Source organism: Vipera berus (assembly GCF_964194415.1).
Source record: "Vipera berus genome assembly, chromosome: 5".
Lineage (NCBI taxonomy): Eukaryota > Metazoa > Chordata > Lepidosauria > Squamata > Viperidae > Vipera > Vipera berus.
Window position 1 is genome coordinate 98,526,786 of NC_138207.1, and position 23,001 is coordinate 98,549,786.

Consider the following 23,001-nt stretch of genomic DNA (forward strand, 5'->3'; position numbering starts at 1 on the left):
TGCCGGAGTATTAGAATGTGAATCTTGACGTGACAATAAACACTAAGAGTCATACAGGAGAAAAATCTATTTGCATTAATGAAGGGGGGAAAAAACGTTCTCCTGAAGAACGTTGCTAGCCTGATCTAAAAGCACTTTGGGATTTTCTTAATTTTTTAGGAGAAAAGACACCTTCCACAAACCCCCCAAAAACCCCAAACCAATGAACACAGACACACACTCTTTCCAAAATCCCTTCACCTTCACCCTCATAATAAATTTATTAACCCAGGCAAATAGTTCATTACTTGTGAAAATGTTGCTATTATATTTAGCTTTCTACTTAACCCAATGTTCTGATGTTCTCCTTCAGATATAATGGTTGGGTTGATCATCATCTCCCGCACAACCTGGCTAGCTGGGGTGAAGAGGTATCAGTCACAGAATCTGGAAAGATCTGGAGACCACAACTTGGGATGGTCTTTCACTGATTTTTCTCATTTGCATTTGTTTTATTATTACAAATTTGTGGCCTAAGGCTTAGGGTACAGCAACTGTCTTCGCTGCAGATCTGGAGAAGGAAGGAGTCAAATTATTACCAAAGAATATCAGAGATTTGGATTACAAGGCACGAATTCCTTGTAAGAAGTTGAAAACCTTTCACATGAAATGCTCTAAAATCAGTGGGAATTTAGTGAGACCAGGAGCTGCATCCCGGCACGGTTTTATTTAGGTGAAAAAGTCCCATTGACAGTTCCGTCAACAAAGTTGGGGAGAACATGTAGTCTTGGAAGAAACAGCCCAAGAAGAGAGATGGGCAAAAGTTTAAAAAAGAAAAGGACAAAGGAAAAAAAGAAAGAAAACCAACCAGAAAGAATTAAAAAACAAAAAACAGAACGTCTGGTTAAGGGTCATACCACCTGGTAACTCTTTCCGTTAAAAAAATATTTTGTTAAAAAACACTGAGATGAGGGCGATAGACTATTTGGTTTCTTCTAAGTAGATGTTTTTAAATTAATGCATATAAATAATTTGTAATTTCCTCTCTTTCCTGTTTAGCAAAGCTTCAAATGCACAGAACCATACAGCCCCACCCCACCCCACCCCCATTTTACCCTCCCGTCCACCCCCCCAAAGGTCAAAGTCACTTGACTGATGCCGAGTCTCTTTTTGATTCACTTTTTAAGACGAACTGTGCCTGCTCTCGCTCCGATTTGGCCACGGGGCTCATGGGAAGAAAAACCGTGTTTCCACTTCTACTGTTCTCCGTCTTGACCTTGGAAAGGTCGAAGTTGTCCGACCTCCTTGCATCGGTCAGAATTCGGATCTGTTCCTGGACAGTTTCTAACAATAGTTTGACTTCTTGTTGTTCTGCAATAAGACAGCTGCTGGCTGGGGCACTCAGATTGACCATTTCGGTGGAATAGGAGTTTTTGCACCATTTGACGCCTGTGGTGTCTGAAGTGTTTTGAGTCTGCATGCAGGCTTCGTCTAAGCCCACCGAAGGGATGATGGGAACAGAATTGGCTCTCGGCGATGAGTAGCCCACCGTATTTCTTGGGGCCGCGCTATTGAAATAAGAGCTTGTTTCTCTCAAAGGCAGTTGCATATTTATCGAAGCGTTCTGTGATGTCTTTAAACCAGGAGGTAACCTAGGAAGGAAAATATATGAGAATCATGGGTTTATAAGAGACAAGTCAACATGACAGGCACTTTGATGTTAGAACATCATGCAGTCATAGGGTGGAAGAGACCTTGGAAGTCTTCTAAGCAGAAGTCCTTACAGCATCCCAGACAAATTATTGCTCAACCTTTTTTGTTTGAAAACTTCCAGCAATGGAGCACCCACAACTCTTGGAAGCAAGCTGTTCCATTGATTAATTGTTCTCACTACCAATTGAATCTCCCTTTGAGGCACTTCCACCTGTTGCTTTTTGTCCTGCCCTCATTCTTTGGAGAATAAGTCAACCTCCTTTTTCAGAAGGCAACTGGACTTTCTAGTTTTTCTTTGAAGATGTTTCATTTCTCATCCAAGAAGCATCTTCAACTCTTCAGAAGCTGAAGAAGCTTCTTGGACTAGAAGCGAAACGTCTTCAAAGAAAAACAACAACAACAAGAAAGTCCAGTTGCCTTGTACAAAAACACCTTTGGGACACCTTGTTGTTGTTGTTAGCTGCGAAGTCATGTCTAACCCATCGCGACCTCATGGACAACGTTCCTCCAGGCCTTCCTGTCCTCTACCATCTTCTGGAGTCCATTTAAGCTCACGTCTACTGCTTCAGTGACTCCATCCAGCCACCTCATTCTCTGTCGTCCCCTTCTTCTATTGCCCTCAACCTTTCCCAGCATGAGGCTCTTCTCCAGTGAGTCCTTCCTTCTCATTAGGTGGCCAAAGGATTTGAGTTTTAGCTTCAGGATCTGGCCTTCTAAAGAGCAGTCAGGGTCGATCTCCTCTAGGACTGACCGGTTTGATCGCCTTTGGGACACCTATTCTATACCTTTATGTCATTCCATCACTGTAACTTGAGTAACCTTTCTTAGCTCAATGGGAAATTTCTTGGCTGTACTCAGAGAATTTCCAAATGTCCTTTATTTTTAAATCAGGGATATAGCCAGTGGTGGGATTCAGCTGGTTTGCACCACTTTGGCAGAACTGGTAGCTATTATTGTTTTTGTTGCCCAGGCCCAGAATGGACTTCCGGAAGTGGCATCCACGCAGAGAACTGGCTGTTCATGTATTTGAATCCCACTGGCCATAGCTTACTGATTTTGAAACAGGATAGTCCAGATCCATATTCCAAATTAATCACCTCTCTTAACGATACGTTTCCAACTGAAAGTCAAAATTAACTCTAGATTCAGCGACAAGGTGTTTCAATTGTATCTGTTGTCATTCAGCAATCTTATTGTTGTGAAACATTGTAAAAGTTTTAATTAGCAATGAGCTGGACCAAAGTGCTAATGTCTGTTTTGTCCATTAATTCCAGAAGAATGCTTTGTCAGCAATCTTCAGGGTTGGATTATCTCACAATGTCAAGATTTCACGAGATCAAACCTGAATCGCCTTCTCAACAGATTCCAAAATGTGTTTTAAAGCCTCTGATATGAGAAAAGCAACTGAGTTATGAGTAAAATGAGAACCAGGGCCCTGGTAAAGTATTAAAGGGGAAAGATAATAACTTTCCAGGGGTGCCCATAATGGTTTTTGAAATAAATTGCTTGAGTTCCAGGAAGCAATAAAGGTCAAAATATAAGTCTGATGGTATAATTGAAAAAATATGTTGAGGGCCTGTTCTATGTTGACACCTTTTGATTTAATATTCATAAGGTTGTAAATAGTGCACTGGGAAAAGAAATAAGGGTCAGGGATGTGAATGTGATGTTAAATTATATTCCAGAAATTTGGAATCTATTGAGGCATGAAGAATTTTAAATGCATTGTCTGTGAGCCTCAGCTAAAAGGATTGTTGTTGTTTTTCCCCGCCCTCTGGAAGAAAGACTCTGGTGTATTGGATCTAAAAGAAGCCGAGTTTCATGCTGTCCGTGCATGTTCTTCTTCTCTTTTTATTACTCATTAAACATCAAAGGAAAGAAATTAAAAATTAATTTGAGGGCAACCAAAATGGTCTGCAAACAGGATTCCTAAAGGAATATCTCCTGATATGAAGTAGTGTATATAGATATTATACACACACACACACACACACACACATATGTATATATATATATACATATATATATATATATATATATACATATATATATATATATATATATATATATATATATATATATATACACACACACATATATATATATATATATATATATACACATATATATACATATATACATATATACATATATACATATACATATACATATACATATACATATACATATACATATACATACATACATACATACATACATACATACATACATACATACATACATATATATATATATATATATATATATATATATATATATATATATATATATATATATATATATATATATATATGGGACACGGTGGCTCAGTGGGTTAGGACGCTGAGCTTGTCAATCAGAAGGTCGGCAGTTTGGCGGGTCAAATCCCGAGTGCCGCATAACAGAGTGAGCGCCTGTTACTCGTCCCAGCTTCTGCCAACCTAGCAGTTCGAATGCATGTAAAAAATGCAAGTAGAAAAATAGGGACCACTCCGGTGGGAAGGTAACAGCATTCCGTGTGCCTTTGGCGTTTAGTCATGCCGGCCACATGACCACGGAGATGTCCTCAGACAAGCGTTGGCTCTTCGGCTTTGAAACGGAGATGAGCACCGGCCCCTAGAGTCGGAAACGACTAGCACGCATGTGCGGGGGAACCTTTACCTTTACCTATATATATATATATAAAATGTTAAATGTTTGTTAAGTATTTAGAATGCACTTGCTTAGGTCCCAAACACGGGACAAATCTTATTTCCTGTTTCAGCCTAACCCAAGGCCATCTACAGGCAGTAGCCACAGCAGTGGCAGCTCATATTTGTGTAATTTTTTTCATTTCAAACTTATTTGTTCTCATCAGTCAGCCATACCCTTCTGAGTTTGAAATGATCATATCTGTCTCCCTTTATTCTTTGTTAGCAAGCCAAAAAAATTACACAAATATGAGCTGCCACTGCTGTGTCTACTGCCTGTAGATGGCCTTGGGTTAGGCTGAAACAGGAAATAAGATTTGTCCCGTGTTTGGGACCTAAGCAAGTGCATTCTAAATACTTAACAAACGTTTCACACATATCTCCCTTGCTTCTCAGCTAACAAAGAGAGAGAGAGAGACTGTGGCCTAGGGGTTAAAACAACTGCTTAAGACGCAGTTGGCCCAGGTTTGAATCTCAGAAGGGTATGGCTGACTGATGAGAACAAATAAGTTTGAAATGATCATATCTGTCTCCCTTTATTCTTTGTTAGCAAGCCAAAAAAATTACATATATACACACACACATATATATGAGGCGGTGGTAAGGCCCCTCCTCAAGAAACCTGCTTTGGATCCAGCTATTTTAAATAACTTTTGTCCTGTCTCCAACCTTCACTTTCTTGCAAAGGTTGTTGAGAATGTGGTGGCATGGCAGCTCCCTTTGGTCCTGGAGGAAACTGAGTATCTGGATCTGTACCAATCGGGTTTCAGGCCGGGGTACAGCACGGAGAGGGCATTGGTCACGCTGGTGGATGATCTCTGGTGGGCCCGAGATAGGGGTTATTCCTCTGTCCTGCTCAGCGGCTTTTGATACCATCAACCATGGTATCTTGCTGCGACGTCTTGAGGGGTTGGGAGTGGGAGGCATTGTTCTATGATGGTTCTCCTCCTACCTCTCAGGCCGTTCGCAGACGGTGTTGGCAGGGGGGCAGAGGTCAGCCCCTAGGCCCCTTAGTTGTGGGGTGCCTCAGGGGTCGGTACTCTCGCCCCTCCTGTTCAACATCTATATGAAGCCACTGGGTGAGATCATCCGTGGTTTCGGGGTGAGGTATCATCAATATGCTGATGATACCCAGCTTTTAATCTCCACCCCGAACCAACCCAGTGATGCCCTCAATGTGATGTCCCGTTGCCTGGAAGTGGTACGGATTTGGATGGGGAAGAACAGGCTCTGGCTCAACCCGGCCAAGGCTGAGTGGCTTTACATACCGGCATCTCGTTTAGTCCAAGAGGTTCCATCTTTGGTTATGGGAGGAGAGGTGTTACCTCCCGTTGATAGGGCACGCAATTTATGCGTCCTCCTGGATTCACGACTCAGTTTTGAAGATCATATTGGAGTCGTGGCCAGGGGGGCATTCGCCCAGGTTCGCCTGGTGCGCCAGTTGCGCCCCTATCTGGACCGAGATGCCCTACGTACGGTCACTCACACACTCGTTACCTCCCGTATAGATTACTGCAATGCTCTCTACATGGGGCTGCCCTTGAAGACCACCCGGAGGCTCCAGCTGGTGCAGAATGCGGCCCCACGGGTAGTGATGGGAGCATCCCGATACTCCCATATTACACCCCTCCTGTGTGAGCTGCATTGGTTACCGGTTGTCCTCTGGGTGAGATTTAAGGTGCTGGTTCTTACCTATAAAGCCCTACATGGCTTAGGCCCAGGATATTTGCAGGACCGTCTGCTGCCGGGAATGATCTCCCATCACCCAGTACGCTCACACAGAGAGGGCCTCCTCAGGGTGCCGTCAGCTAGACAATGTCAGCTGGCGATCCCCGGGGGGAGGGCCTTCTCTGTGGGAGCACCAGCCCTATGGAACCAACTTCCCCTTGAGCTCTGGATGGCCCCGGATCTCCGGTCCTTTCGCCGCGGCCTTAAAACACTTCTTTTCCATCAGGCTGACCTGGACTGACAGGGATTTTAAAATGTTTTTTAATTTTTAACTACAATTTTAATTTATTCTATTGGGGCTGTTAATTTAATTCTTTTTAACTTTTGTATCATTGTATTTTATTGTTGTTAGCCGCCCTGAGTCCTTCGGGAGATAGGGCAGCATATAAGTTCCAATAATAGATAGATAGATAGATAGATAGATAGATAGATAGATAGATAGATAGATAGATAGATAGATAGATAGATAGATAGATAGATAGATGATCGATAGATAGATAGAGATAGAGATAGAGAGATAGAGATAGAGATAGATAGATAGATAGATAGATAGATAGAGATAGATAGAGATAGATAGAGATAGATAGATAGATAGATAGATAGATAGATAGATAGATAGATAGATAGATAGATAGATAGATAGATGTATGTATATAAGAAATAATTTATATGTAGTCCAATGATGGTGAAACGTTTAGAGACTGAGTGCCCAAAAACCAACCCCTCCCTGTCCCGCCTGCTCTGCCCCTCCTCCATGCTCCACCCCCACTCCCTGCCCCGCCCACCTGCCGGGCCACTCACCACCTCCACAGCCCACCGCAGATCGCCCAGATGGCCCAGCAGCACCATGGCAGATACGCCCTCTGTCCGCACCCTGCAGCATCATCTGTGTGCAATGGGGCATGAGGGCAGAGTCTTGTCTCTGCTGTCTGGCTGCCATGTCCTGAGTTGCACTGCTCCGCATGGGCCGTGCCCGGGGGGCTGCTGGTGAGGAGGGCCCACAAGGGGAGGTGGGGCTGGGGTGACGGCACACATGCCCACAATGCTCCAGGCTTACAGCTCTGATTGTTCAGGGTGCATAAAGTTGGGGGAAGTTTTCAAATATTCAACTTCATTCATTCAGACTTGAAGCACCTGTATTTTTAATCAGGCCCTCTAAAATCTTGTGTGACACTGTATTTCCAAGGCCACCCTCTTTCCAGTTGCAGGTCATGTATCTTTACTCCGTGTGCCCCATGCCGTCTGCGCTCTTGATCTAAAGAATCTGCTCAGTGGATGTGTATGTCATTTCTTGCTCATGTACCTGCCAAGTGTATATGCCCACACTTGCCTCTTTGCAGGTGTCAGCCTGCAGCCTTTGTGTCAGCGCCTGCCACGTGATGGCAATCCAGCTGGTTCGGAGCTAAATGGCCCAATGAACAGCTATGAAAGTCCCATCTCGCTCCATTTATAGCTTCCAGGCTACACATCTGCACCATCTGGTTCTTTCACAATGACAGACTCCTTTTACCTGGACCAGCTCTATTGCTATTTGCCAAGCATTCTCCACTTGGCAGCTTCGCTCAATTCTGAAACGTTGGCTGTGCCAATCACCCTGGGCCAACCTAGTTTGCCTGCTCGCACTTGTCTTCTCAACAACCACTTCTGTAAACTCTGGAAGACACAGAACCATGTTGATCGATCAACATGCCTATTACTGAGGAAACAAAAGCCTTTCTCAAGATCAGCCCTTCAGAACAGCGCTATCGATCCACAACCTCATGGCTTAATGTTCCACTGAGAATTGGCCTCGTCTGCATAACTGCAACTAGAGGGTGATGTTTGAAAGAAGGCACAACGACGTTGGCAGTTTAGAAAGCCACCCCTTAGAGCAGGGCTCTCCAACCTTGGAAAAATTAAGAGTTGTTGACTTCAACTCCTAGAAATGCCCAGCCAGTCATGCTGGCTGGAGAATTCTGGGGTGTGTGTGTGTGTGTCTGTGTGTCAAAGTCCATAACTCTTAAAGTCGCAGAAGTTGGAGACCCCTGCCTTAGAGAGCAAAAGACATGGGAGACTGTGGTTTTGGAAACCCTGGGCAAGTCAATGGACAGTTTTCTACAGCATGTCTTTTTAAGCCAAGGTATCTTCAGAAGATGCAAAAGGAAGGTTTTAATTTGAATCAGTTGTTATCATTTTTTTTAAATTATTATTTTTAAGTTGGAACACAGGAGGACGCTTTCTGCATTGGTTCAGTATTTCAACGTTACACAATCTTTCTTATATGGTTAAGAGGTTGCTAGGCTGTCCTTGTGATAGAGTGCTAACTAGATTTTCCCAGGAGAGAAAGAATTGCATTTTAGAGTAGCGAAAGGCAGCGCTTTAGATTTGTGTGGGAGAAAAAGGGTGAGGACAGTTCCTCCCTAACAGTTCCTAGTGGGTAATGTTTTATGGTGCAAGTTGCCTGCAAGATTTCTGTCTAGAGGTGAGGAACAATAAAGGAAATCCCTTAGAAGAACCTCAACAGGTTTCTTTTGCTTTTGGGAGCTTGAGAATCCTTCACTCATCCTGCTGGTGTTTTTCAGGTGTGAGGTCCTCTACCAGGTTGACCACTCCAGCTATTATTGTGCCCTGTTCCCCTGCAAATGAAGAAGTTGTAGGAATTTTGACCATTCACCCATTATATCCTTCAGTTGAAATTATTTTTTCAAAGGGGTGGCTCAAATGTAATTCTTCCACCTCCAGATCCCAAACCACGAATCTAAATGGAACCGTTGAGTTTCCAATTTGTGCACCACTAGAATTGGCCCCATTGCTTATATCTTGTACTTCTCTACCATGGGCAGGCCATGGGAAACATTGATATTTCCAACCCTAGTTGGCCTTCCCAAGAAGAAATGTTTGCTGTTGGAAATACAATTCCATTAAGTTTCTTCATTGGGTGTGGTCAGTTTTCATTCATAATGCTGCAGCCTCTACCAATCTAAATGCCAGTCAGTGTCTGGATTTGAATTCATGCCTTCTCTCTACCATGCACATCAGCAGGTCTGCTTGAAAGGTAGAGAAATGGCATTGTTCATTGAAAATGGAAAAATTAGAACTACAAGCCAATGGAGCATACCCATGCTCAGCATCTCCCCAGCAGCTTTTACAAAGAGCTATAGTTACTACAGAGTTTGGGGAAGAGGACAAAAGGCACAGGATGTAGGTTAAATTTAAATTTAAATTGCTTGCTTCATTCTTCAAGTACAGGCTACTGAAACTTGGACCCTTGCATTATGCTGAGATTTCTTAATTGGAAAAAAGATTTATCTAGACAAACTTACTCAATTTTTGAGATAAGTGGTTCCAATTACTATGATGAACAGTGACAAAAGATCAAAGAAAAATCTTAGTGCCTCACAAAAATCAACAACCTAGAGATGAATATTAATCAGTGATTCTCCACTGACCTACTGTCCGGAAAGTTTTCTCTCATTTTTAAACTTCTAGATAAATTAGAGCAAATGCATTCCAAGATCCTAATGAGCTTGATTAATTCGACTCATATACTCACATAGTCAACTTAAAGTCTCTATTTTGAATCTCACTTTGAATTGCAGATTTCTTAATGGAGGTATCTAATTTTGGGACTTCCTTCCTAACTTTCTTTTTCTTTCGTTTTCTCTTTTTGCATAACATCTTTCCTGGCGAAAAGCTTTGTGGCACTTAGCTTGGTCCTGATAATGGAATTGCCTAGCCATATATATATATATTTTCAGTGTGTGAGTACTAATTAGAGAGAAAGGCAGGGCTAGATGAATCAAAAGTTGGAATTAAGATTGCCGGGAGAAATATCAACAACCTGAGATATGCAGATGATACCACTCTAATGGCAGAAAGTGAAGAGGAACTAAAGAGCCTCTTGTTTCAGGTGAAGAAGGAGAGCGCAAAAGGTGGCTTGAAACTTAACATTAAGAAGACCAAGATCATGGCACCCGGCCCTCTCAACTTCTGGCAAATAGATGGGGAAGAAATGGAGGTAGTGACAGATTTTGTTTTCCTGGGCTCCAAGATCACCGCAGACGGGGACTGCTGCCAAGAAATTAAAAGACGCTTGCTCCTGCAGAGGAAAGCCATGACAAATCTAGACAGCACACTAAAAAGCAGAGACATCACCCTGTCAACAAAAGTGCGTATAGTCAAGGCTATGGTCTTCCCAGTTGCAATGTATGGCAGTGAAAGCTGGACCATAAAAAAGGCTGAGCGCCAAAGAATTGAAGCCTTTGAACTATAGTGCTGGAGAAGACTCCTGCGAGTCCCTTGGACTGCAAGGCGATCAAACCGGTCAGTCCTAGAGGAGATCAACCCTGACTGCTCTTTAGAAGGCCAGATCCTGAAGTTGAAACTCAAATCCTTTGGCCACCTAATGAGACGGAAGGACTCACTGGAGAAGAGCCTCATGGTGGGAAAGATTGAGGGCAATAGAAGAAGGGGACGACAGAGAAGGAGGTGGCTGGATGGAGTCACTGAAGCAGTAGGCGTGAGCTTAAATGGATTCCAGAAGATGGTAGAGGATAGAAAGGCCTGGAGGAATGTTGTCCATGGGGTTGCGATGGGTCGGATACGACTTCGCAGCTAACAACAACAACACTAATTAGTGGATTTTCTTCTTAACATTTTACTAAAATCTCCAAGGAAGATGGGCAGTTCAAAACATATGAAATGTAAATAAAATAAGTTAATAAAACAGAGGGTCACAGTTCCAGTCCCACTAATGTTGGCAAAACTGAATTTAAATGCAACTAAGTTTGAATTGAGTCCATCATATATGCTAAATATCTATGGAGATTCTCCGTCATCCAGGTCCTGGTTGTCCCAAAGGTGTTTTTTTTTTGTAATGAGGCAACCAAACTTTCTTGTTTCTCTTTGAAGACGTTTCGCTTCTCACCCAAGAAGCTTCTTTAGCTCTGACTGGATGGTGGGGAATGGAAGGATTTATATTCCTTGCAGACAGCTGGCCAGTTGCCTTCTTTTTAGAGAGTTGTTGGGGCCATTTGGAGGTTTACCTGTGTCCACGGGGGACACCTGAGGCAGGAGTATGAACGGATTTCCAGAAAAATAAATGCAGACTCCAGGAACCATTTGCGCTTCAGTTTGAGATTCAGACAACACAGACTCATCCCTAACAGTCTGTGCCTGTCTTCAATGGTGAAGGGACCCAGGGCAGAAAACATCCTGCAGCCAAGAAGGCTACAGACACATTTGCACCACTCAGGTGACCCTGAGGACACAGGTAAACCTCCAAGTGGCCTCAACTTCTCTCTAAAAAAGGGGTGTCAACGTGTCGCTATGTATCACAACTTTTTTCCCCTTGCCGGAGCTGGGGTGGGTGGGGCTTCCAGTTTGACAACCCTGCTCTAAAAGAATGTAAATGACCAGCTGTCTGCAAGGAAGATGTTTCATTTCTCATCCAAGAAGCTTCTTCAGCTCTGCCTGGATGGTGGGAAATGGAAGGATTTATACTCCTTGAAGACAGCTGGTCATTTGCCTTCTTTTAGAGAGTCATTGAGAGACCATTTGGAAGTTTATCTGTGTCTTCTGGGTCCCCAGAGTAGTGCAAATGGGTGTTGGGCCTCTTGAAAGGAGTCTGTTGTAGACTGATGTTATATCCTTCCCCCTCTGTTGAGAGAAGGCTGTTCAGTTTTGACATAGATGGCCTCTTTGATGTGACATCACCCATCTCCAGTCTACAACACAACTCCTTTCAGCAGTTCCAAGAAGGCTCCACACCCATTTGCACTACTCAGGTGACCCTGAGGACACAGATAAGGCTCCAGGAGACCTCAACAGCTCATTAAAAGAAGGCAAATGACTAGCTGTCTGCAAGGAGTATACGTCCTTCCATTCCCCACCATCCAGGCAGAGCTGAAGAAGCTTCTTGGATGAGAAGCGAAACGTCTTCAAAGACAAAAATTAATTAACTTCTTCAAAGACAAAAATTAAAAAGAAGAAAGTCCAGCTGCCTCATGAAAAAAAGCACTTTTGGGACATCACATATGCTGTTTTAAGAGGGTCCTGTCAAACCTACCTGTGGGTTTCATTAAAAAGGGTTCATTCTTTCATTTTCGTACGCCTTCCTTCAGTTTAATTCCCCACAGCAGACTGGTTTCTCTCGTTTTCTCCTACTTACTCTTGAGAAGATCCTGTGGTCTCCTGATCCGTGATCTTGGAGTCTTCTAGCTGTTGGTAGGCTGGTCCTGCAATGCCACTGAATCTACCCCGTGGTAAAGGAGGAGTCCTTCGAAAAGCATTTCTGTGCATCATTCCAGGTTGCTGAACTGCATTGCAGCATGAAGAAAAATTCCTGGGAACAAAGCGACAGAAACTGTTGAGGCCACACCTGGAATACCGCAACCAATTTTGGTCACAATACCACAAAAAAAGATGTTGAGACCTTGGAAAAAGTGCAGAGAATAGCAACTAAGATGACCCAAGGCCTGAAGACTAAAACATACGAAGAAGGGCTGCAGGACATGGGTTTGGCTAGTCTAAAGAAAAGAAGAAATAGGGGAGACATGATAGCAGTATTCCAGTATCTGAGGGGCTGCCACAAGACAGGGGGGGTGTCAAATTATTCTCCAGAGCACCAGAAGGCAGGACAAGAAGCAATGGTTGGAAACTGACCAAAGAAAGAAGCAACCTGGAATTAAGGAGAAAGTTCCTAAATGAGGAGAATTAACCAGTTGGACAGCTGCCTCCAGAAGTCATGGGTGCTCCATCACTGGAGATTTTTAAGAAGAGACTGGACAGACACTTGCCTGAGATAGTATAGGTTCTCCTGCTTCAACAGGGGGCTGGACTAGAAGACCTCCAAGGTCCCTTTCAGCTCTATTCTATTCTAAACCATCAGAGTTTAGGTCTTGGAAGGAAGTTGTACTACATCAGCGATACAGAGCATAGAATAATAGGGTTAGAGGGGACTTCAGAGATCTTAGTCCAACACCTTGCTCAAGGCATCAAATGGTTCTCCATTCTATTTTTGAAAACCTCCAGTGATTGAGCATCCATAACTTCTGGAGGCAAGCTGTTCCACTGATTAATTGTTGAAACTATCTGGAAATTTCTCCTTACTTCTAAGTTGGATCGCTCGTTAACAAGCTTTACTTGTTGCCTTGCCTTCACAAAATGTCCATTAAGGGTTACTAGAGATATATCAACTTTAACCTTGAGCAAATAAACCAACATTGTTATTTCTAACAGACTTAATCTTTAGTCTGTTCAAATGATGTCCTAAAATTTGATTTCTTCTCATTTTTTTGTTCCTTCTCACAAGATGCTTCAAAACATTAAGAAGCCTCTTTTGTAAATCCAATATGGGAAAATTATCCAGGTCACACTCTGTTTCCATATTTCTTTAAATTATTAAGATATCAGCCATGGCTCTCTTCTCTTCTCTTCTCTTCTCTTCTCTTCTCTTCTCTTCTCTTCTCTTCTCTTCTCTTCTCTTCTCTTCTCTTCTCTTCTCTTCTCTTTTCTTTGTCAAGGTATAAATCACCTTAGTAGAGGGCGAAGGATCGTGCTTCAGAGGATGCATGATGTGCATGAAGGAAGGAAATAAAACACGACACATAATCTTACTAAATACCTTTTAATTACAAAAATATAAAAACTAAATATATATTATAAAGAGAGCTAGCTGACTACATCCTAACGTAACAGATAGTAACAGCAAAAGTGAAAGACAATAAAGAATAACTGTGAGAAACTTTTTCTAGACATGCACACTAAACAGTCTGAAACCATAACATAACTGGTCATATGGGATTCACTATGGTTACCAGATAAGTGGTATCTCCACAGGTGCAGAAAGCAGGGAAAATGTACAGTTAGAAATGAACTTTTCTGACGAACAAAAAAAAATGTACAGTGACACTCTTCTCTTCTCTTCTCTTCTCTTCTCTTCTCTTCTCTTCTCTTCTCTTCTCTTCTCTTCTCTTCTCTTTCTTCTCTTTCTTCTCTTCTCTTCTCTTCTCTTCTCTTCTCTTTTTCCCTTCCCTTCCCTTCCCTTCCCTTCCCTTCCCTTCCCTTCCATTCCATTCCATTCCATTCCGCCTTCTCTTCTCTTCTCTTCTCTTCTCTTCTCTTCTCTTCTCTTCTCTTCTCTTCTCTTCTCTTCTCTTCTCTTTTTCCCTTCCCTTCCCTTCCCTTCCCTTCCATTCCATTCCATTCCATTCCGCCTTCTCTTCTCTTCTCTTCTCTTCTCTTCTCTTCTCTTCTCTTCTCTTCTCTTCTCTTCTCTTCTCTTCTCTTCTCTTCTCTTCTCTTCTCTTCTCTTCTCTTCTCTTCTTCCCTTCCCTTCCCTTCCCTTCCCTTCCCTTTCTTTCATGTCCAGTGTAACTTTTTTTATCCATGTCTTTCTTGTAGCCTGTCATTTGTAAATCCACTTTCAATTCAGTTTTGAGGTTCTCAGATTGTACTTGTTTCCATGCCACATCTTTTAGACACAGTCTATTCATTGAAGCAGATGTCTCTGTTGACACTATTAAAATTAGGTTCTGAATTCATTGTTCAAAAATATCCTCCAATATGTGCAATGTCAGAATATTTTGCTTCGTTCTGTAATTTTAAATCAAATTGATGTCTTCTTTTCCTTCAGCTTGTAGTTAAAACTTTCCTTTCTTTGAAAGAAACTCATCTGGTGCTATAAAACCTTTTGGTACAAGGATTCCTAACATCTGAAAAAAAAACAGTTAGCCTGTAATTTCCAGAAGAAATTAGAAAAGAAAGTATGTGAACTTTGTATCCTTTCAAAGGTATTAACCATGGTGCGAGCAAAATATCTTCCAGAGTTCTAAACCCGTTGAAGACCTCTATCTTCCTGTCCTCTCATGATAAGCAACTGTCTGGAACATTTGTGGTTGAGCTCAGCTCATTTCTTTGTCTGGAGAGGACGAGCTGATTTACCAGCTCTTAGTTTAATTTTAATCATCTCCCAAGGTCAGCTACACATTTTTGTATATCAGTCCACCATTTCTTAATCTGGAAGTCCCTTTTTTTCTGAACCTTATGGAGTTTTTTCTCTTTTTCTTTTAGTTTAATTTGTATTAGTTTGTATTATGTTTATCAAAACTTCAATTAAAATAGCAACAGAACTTAAACTTATATACCACTTCACAGAGCTTCACAGCCCTCTCTAAGCAGTTTACAGAGTCATCATCTTGTCCCCAACAAACTGGGTCCTCATTTTATCGACCTCAGAAGGAGGGAAGGCTGAGTCAACCTTGAGCCAGTGTGAATCGAACTGTCGAATTGCAGGCAGCCGGCAGTCAGCAGAAGTAGCCTGCAGTACTTCATTCTAACCACTGCGCCACCATAGCTGCCATGATATCACATAAATTTATTTAATTACTTCACTGATCAATGGCAATTTATAATTTTATAATTTTCCACACACAAAAAAACACCTTCACAGAGTTTCTATAAGTGATTTGCTTAATAGACACTCAGAATTCTGGCTTCATGAACACTAAATGGTCACGATTCTAACATCTGCACTTCCAGTCCCTGTGTGAGGTTTTAAAAATGCCGTAGGGCAAGAATAAATCAAGATGAGTTTCAAAAGTGCTATATGTCACCCTGGCGGTGATGCAGGACCAACTTATGAAACCAGACAGATGACTAATGTATCACCTATGCGTAACACTCATAAACTAATAGCATAAAGTAATGTTTAAGGAGCTATATGATGAAGAACATCAACTTGAGGTTTATTAATCACTAAATTTGGAAGTCAATTCCCCATCTCTTCCCCTCCCCCCTTGTGGATTTGATGTATTAAATATCTGATTTGTAAAATGTACAAAAGCGAGGTTACAAATCATCTCAGGCTCAAATCTCTTTAAGTCAAATCTGTTTATACATTACTAGGCTAACATTGTGACTATGATGTAGCACATGGAGCAGATAAGCTGTTGGACTCAAATTAGGGAAATTGCTTCAAGTCCCAGTTCAACTTTGGAACTCAACTTTCGCCAATTATTCTCTACCTATATCCGGCTTATTATAGAGGGCTGTTATTATGGGAAGGAAATTAGGGGGGAAATATATGTTGCTTTGTTTTCTTGGAGAAAAGCAAAATAATAAATAGCAACAATAATTAGATGTGATCCACACTGTCAACTAACTTCAAGCAATGCTGAAAGAGCAGTGGAAGCCTTATGTTGCACCATGATGCCCTGCTTGTTATTGCTCATCGGCCTTTCTTCAACACAGGTGGATTCATTCCATGGGCAGAAATCCACTCAAGGGCTAGAGGAGCAGATCAGGACATGCTGTAGGAGATGAACAAGGGGATGATCAAATGCATCATCAGTATGAAGTCACAAAGCCCTGTAAGAGACCCATGTCCAGCCCCGCTTGAAGTCCGTTGACTCTTATCTGGTGCCAATTGGCCTTGTCCATTAGTAGATCAGGTTCTTGTGTATAGGTTGTTGTTGTTAGTTGTGAAGTTGTGTCCGACCCATCACGACCCCATGGACAATGTTCCTCCAGGCCTTCCTGTTCTCTACCATCTTCTGGAGTCCATTTAAGCTCATGCGTCCTGCTTCAGTGACTCCACCCACCCACCTCATTCTCTGTCCTCCCCTTCTTCTCTTGCCCTCAACCTTTCCCAGCATTAGGCTCTTCTCCAGTGAGTCCTTCCTTCTCATTAGGTGGCCAAAGTATTTGAGTTTCAACTTCAGGATCTAGCCTTCTAAAGAGCAGTGAGGGTTGATCTCCTCTAGGACTGACTGGTTTATTCATAGTGATTTTAGAACTCTGTCCTGGCTCTTGATTTCCTCAGTTGGATGCATCTGGCTATAATGTGCTTCAGGTGGGGCTTGAAAAGTGTTTGATTAAACATGGCAGAAGAAAGAAAGAAAGAAAGAAAGAAAGAAAGAAAGAAAGAAAGAAAGAAAGAAAGAAAGAAAGAAAGAAAGAAAGAAAGAAAGAAAGGAGGGGAGGAGGGAAGGAGGGAAGGAGGGAGGAAAGGAAAGAAGGAGAAAGAGAGGAAGAGAGAGAAAGGGGGAGAGGGAGATAGGGAAAGAAAGAAAGAAAGAAAGAAAGAAAGAAAGAAAGAAAGAAAGAAAGAAAGAAAGAAAGAAAGAAAGAAAAAGAAAGAAAGAAAAAGAAAGAAAGAAAGAAAGAGAAAGAAAGAAAGAAAGAAAGAAAGAAAGAAAGAAAGAAAGAAAGAAAGAAAGAAAGAAAGAAAGAAAGAAAGAAAGAAAGGAGGGGAGGAGGGAAGGAGGGAAGGAAGGAGGAAAGGAAAGAAGGAGAAAGAGAGGAAGAGAGAGAAAGGGGGAGAGGGAGATAGGGAAAGAAAGAAAGAAAGAAAGAAAGAAAGAAAGAAAGAAAGAAAGAAAGAAAGAAAGAAAGAGAAAGAAAGAAAGAAAAAGAAAGAAAGAAAGAAAGAAAGAAAGAAAGAGAAAGAAAGAAAGAAAGAAAGAAAGGAAGAAAGAAAGAAAGAAAGAAAGAAAGGAAGGAAGGAAGGAGGGAGGGAAGGTGGGAGGAAAGGAGGGAAGGAGGGAGGGAAGGAGAAAGAGAGGAAGAGAGAGAAAGGGGGAGAGGGAGATAGGGAAAGAAAGAAAGAAAGAAAGAAAGAAAGAAAGAAAGAAAGAAAGAAAGAAAGAAAGAAAGAAAGAAAGAAAGAAAGAAAGAAAGAAAGAAAGAAAGAAAGAATCAGCACTGTCTCTGAATTGCCTGTCAGGCACAATTTAGTGTTTAATATTGACTGATAAAGCTAAATCTGATGGCTTCTTCCATGAAGACCTTTCCTGTTATTTATATCATCATTATATCCTTCAAAGATCCTTCCATTGCTAGAAATTCAACCAACTCCTCTGAAGAATATTATCCTAAGAGGCATACTGCTAAGCTTGTAAGCCGCCCTGAGTCTTCAGAGAAGGGCGGGATATAAATGGAATTAAAATAAAATAAAAAATAAAAAAAATATGTTTTTCCCCACACTCCCTTGATTTTATAAAAATGCTAAAATACGTTTCTTTCACCAAACTTTTAAATGTTCAAATTTACTGACTCTATTAAAAAAAGCTTCTCATATTTATTTTAAATACCACCTGTTGTTTGAGTAAAAAGGTAAAAATGTACGGGTGATTTGACCCATTACCTTAAATTCAAATAACATCCTGAAGCTTTTGATAGGTCAGGTGATTATTCATCCACAAATAGCTATATCAACATACTTATCTGTGCCCAGGTTTGTTTGTTTTTTAAAGTATATTTTACAGAAAAAGCAAAAGAACAAAATAAAAAAGGACAGGGATAAAAAAGTCAGAAATGACTGAAATGAATAAACAAGGAGTTTACAAATGTAGAAATTACAATATTTCACAACATCGTTAATTGATCATGAACACTGTATCATTTTAAAAGACTGGAAGTTGCCTAAGCAATGGGTAAATATCAGGAATCAGGATCAGCGCAGTATCGTAAAATAAAATTCTGAAGGATAATAAACTCTGCCCATACTCATACAGTAGAAGTCTGTTTTAATTTGAGAATCCTGTAAAATTAAAATATAAACTTTATGCAGACAGTAACTCAAATTTTGGATGTGTACAAATCCATACACTGAATCACTCCATTGAAGACTCTGAATGCTTTCCAGATTGAATTAAATTATGTGTCAAGTCTCCTATCATGCAAAGTTACTTTACACATCAAAGCAGGCTTAATTAGACCTTCTTCCATAGAAGGAATTAAACCTATTTTCTCATAAAATATCCTTGCAGGAGCTACTGTAGCATATTCAAAACTAATTCACTCTCCTTGGAATATACGGGTTTGCACATTTTAGTGAAAACATCACAGGTTGAAAAGGGAATTAAATTTTTAAGATTCAAAAATTCTTGTGTCACCATATATGAAGGAATGATCCAAACCAAATGTTACTTTTCCAGTGATATTTAGAATATGAACTTTCCTAAGCCAACCGAACATCTGTTATGGATTTTCTCTATAAGTACAGCATTGAGAGTAAAATTAATGATCTTCTACTGAAATTGCCATTATTGCATATCTGTTACTGCATCTACTGTATAGTGCTGCATTAGTTCAATCCTACACTTTCTGAACCACACTTCACCAATAATTGATCAATCAGATTCAACTTATGCTCTAAATCACACATTACAGTAATAGTTTCAGATTCATGCAAGTCTTTCCATACTGCCTGGTTTCTGACTTTCTTTAACTTCTAGGTTATGTATTCACGTATTCTTTTAATTCTGGGTTACTTATTCATTACTTATTTTGAGTTTCTGGTGAATCTCAACACTTTTATCCTTGTCTGATAATCAAATCTCGCAGTCATAAAGAGCATGCAATTAAGAGGGTCATTTTCTGATAGATGAGATAGACCACAGGTCTGCAACCCGCAGCTCCGGAGCCGCATGCGGCTCTTTCAGCCGTCTCCTGTGGCTCCTAGTTCTCTGCCATGTGCAGTCCCCCCCCCAAAAAAAAGTGGGACTAAAAATTTTCAACCAATCAATTCAAATATGCAGGGTAGGTGCATATCTCGCCTTGGCTCCACTCTTCAGTCAAACCCTGTTCTGTGCATGCGCACATGTACGCGCATGCACACACATTTTTTGCGGCTCCCAGTTTTTCCTTTTGTGAGGGAACCGGTTCCGAGTGGCACTTTCACTGTTTCAGGTTGCTGACCCCTGAGATAGACAGACAGACAGACAGACAATGTATGGTCCTTTGTATCTGACTTGTCAATTTTAATGTGTGGTTGTTGTTGCTGTTTTTTTAATTTCAGTGTCCAATGGTTTAATGTTCTTAACCTTGCAATTGTTTTATACTTTATTTATGGCATTGCAAGCAGCCCAGAGTTCTTCATAGATGGGCAGCATATAAATTGGATGATAGATTAGATAGATAGATAGATAGATAGATAGATAGATAGATAGATAGATAGATAGATAGATAGATGATAGATAGACAGATAGATAGATAGATATGGAGATGGGAAACAGAGACAGAGATGAGATAGAGTAGAGACACATCATGACCAATGTGCACACATTGATCCACTCTCCTTATAATGCCCTTTGCTTTCAGTCACTAAAAACCAATAGAAAGGTCCCACTTAACCAGCCTTTGCTAGTTACAGGCGCCATGTCGTGCAACCCCCCCCCCTTTTTTTTTTACACTGAATCGTATTTGTCAGCCCAAGTTAACTCTGTAGCCTGCCTTTGGCTGGGTTATTAACTTCATGCATCGATAAGAGAACAGTCAGAGGAAATGGAATATAACGATCTTATTCGCTGGTCTGTGACTCTTGTTTAAGAGTCCTCTGTAGGCCCGTTATAGAAAAGTGAAAGGTAACAATCCGTCAGCTGAAATAATGGCTTTGACATCTTAGAAGGGAAGGCTCTCCATGCTCTCTGCTTAACAAACAAACAGAGGTTCTCTTAAATATCCTAAGTGACCATGTTCCCTTGCCTTGCATTTGTCTCACAAAAGAAACAGCCATTTTAAAAACAAAACAAAACATGTCCTTACCTATGTGGTTTTGCAGCCTGGCCTCCTCTTTCCGCAGACAAAGCTTCAGGAAAGGACTGAGTGCCTGAAAAACTAGATTCCATCATTTCCCCCATCACTGGCTCTTGATGTCTTCTTGTTGTTGAATACTGTGAAGGAAGGAAGGAAGGAAGGAAGGAAGGAAGGAAGGAAGGAAGGAAGGAAGGAAGGGAGGGAGGGAGGGAGGGAGGGAGGGAGGGAGGGATAGGTTAAACACTTTGGCTCTTTCAAAGTTGGACATCAAGCTAGATGAAAACAGCTTCGATCTAGTTCACTTCTAACAGATGGGCATCATGTCTTTGCTCAAATTAAATGTATCTAGTGGGGGGGAAAATGTTCACCTCCTGAGAATCTCGTTTGCATCAAATCTGGATCCTACAGTGAGAATCTACGGCACATAAGCAACTGTAATTTTGGCCTTGCAAAATCAGCCCCCTCTCCAGATGTGGTGGTGTTGGTTGATTTGCAGTTTGCAATATAGTTCCTTTAAGCTAAGGTAGGTCCTTGGTTCACCTTGGTTAGAGCTGAACAACTTTTCCAAGGTGAGGACTGTTGTATTCCAAAAATAAAAGAATGGAACAGAATAAAACAAAACAAAACAAAACAAAACAAAACAAAACAAAATAATAAAATAAAATAATAAAATAATAAAAAAATAAAATAAAATAAAATAAAAAAATAAAATAAAATAAAATAAATAAAATAAAATAAAATAAAATAAAATAAAATAAAATAATAATAAAATAAAATAAAATAAAATAAAATAAAATAATAAAATAAAATAAAATAAAATAAAATAAAATAATAAAATAAAATAAAAAAATTATTCTTCTTTCCACTGACATTACTCAAAGGCATCTCAAGATTTATTGACTCTGTTGGGCTTTATCTGTTATTTTGGCCAGCAGGGCCTGAAAACAAAGACACCAGAAGTGCTGACAATGGAGGCAAGGCACTTTAAGCTAGCATTGTAGAAGAGCAGGAGATGCCTGAGGGTGGAGTCAAGAGAGGAATCAGCCAGGAGTCGTTACATTGCCACAAGTGGTCTAAGTCCATCCCCCTTGAATTCCGTTGACTCTTATTTAGCGCCAATTTAGTGCTTGTTAGTTGATTAGATTCTTCTGCATAGGCATGAGAAATAAATCATCTCAACTGAAGCAAAACGTGTGGTTCTGATTCTTCGCACTTGATAAGCACAGATGTTTGCAGGCTGAGAATGGCCCAAAGCCAAAGCAGTTTATTGCACTGAGGTTCTTCAAATTCCAACAATAAAATAAAAAAAATAATAAACATCTGGAAGATGTTCCACTTTGCTGTCTTTCTAAGCAATGAGGACCCCCTCTGATACTTTATTTATCAAGGAACTCATTTTTAATATGGCCTCTTCTTATAATCCTTCATCCCTGTGTATACTAGTACAATGTACAAAAGTTGATTATGATAAGGTGCAAGGCAATAAAATAAATAATCCACATCTAAATAACAATCCAAATATAGATTCTGCTAAACCCTTCATCCCTGTGTATACGAGTGCATTGTATAAATGTTGATTAAGGTGCAATGCAATAAAATCAAGAATTTGCATTTCAGTAAAAATCCAGATATAGATTTGTAGTGCCTTATGACTGAATATGCTCCTTCATGCGATGCCATTTGGCTTAAAAATAAGCATCAAATAAAGAGCAAAATAAATTGAAATGGAGAATGGTTTATGAAGAACATGACTGAATATGCAATTACAGTTTTGCATATGTGTCTGTTTGCATTTTTTAGCTGAGGCCATTCAGGGTCAAACAGATGCGCAAAATTACATAGAAATTTAAAGTGTACCTCTATTGTTTCTCCTCTAAATAAAATCATTAACACGTTCCTCAAATGAGGATCAAAAGCCAATCTCTCACAGATCTTAATAAAAAAACACAAGGCACTTTCCTTTGAGGTGAGATATGCATATATACGGTACTCTTTCAGTGCATATTTATTTAAATCCCCACTCTAGTTTTCAGCATACATCTATTTTAGTTATCAGTATAACTCTTATTTTTGTTGAAAACTAGCCTATAGACTACATTCTATTTTAGTTTAAATAGGCAACCATTCTATTTTCATTCTCTCCAACCTCTAAATCTCCCCTCTGTAATTTCCCAGTTAAATAATTACACAGCTTCCCAAACACGTAGACATTCCTGCTGAGAATCTGTCCTGCATGGGAAATACGGAATCTCATTAAAATTCAAGTATTCTACTTTATTTCCATTCATGTACAGGGGAAAAAATGCTCTTCAAGTAAAAGTCAATCCAGACTGGCTACCTTCTCCACTGCAAAATCTGGAACGTTTGTGTAGTT

The 23,001-nt window shown here is 40.6% G+C and overlaps 1 protein-coding gene across 1 annotated transcript in view; it reads right to left on the reverse strand.

Moving 5' to 3' along the window:
- Positions 1–347: 347 nt before the first annotated feature.
- NRG3 (neuregulin 3) overlaps positions 348–23,001 on the reverse strand; it is a gene marked incomplete at its 5' end in the record, with an annotated part of 601,033 nt that continues 578,379 nt past the window's right edge. The window contains 3 exons of the mRNA XM_081329735.1: positions 348–1,631; positions 12,259–12,432; positions 20,637–20,764. Coding sequence (XP_081185861.1) covers positions 1,124–1,631; positions 12,259–12,432; positions 20,637–20,764 — 810 coding nt within the window. The 3' untranslated portion in view covers positions 348–1,123. The remainder of the gene's footprint in view (positions 1,632–12,258; positions 12,433–20,636; positions 20,765–23,001) is intronic.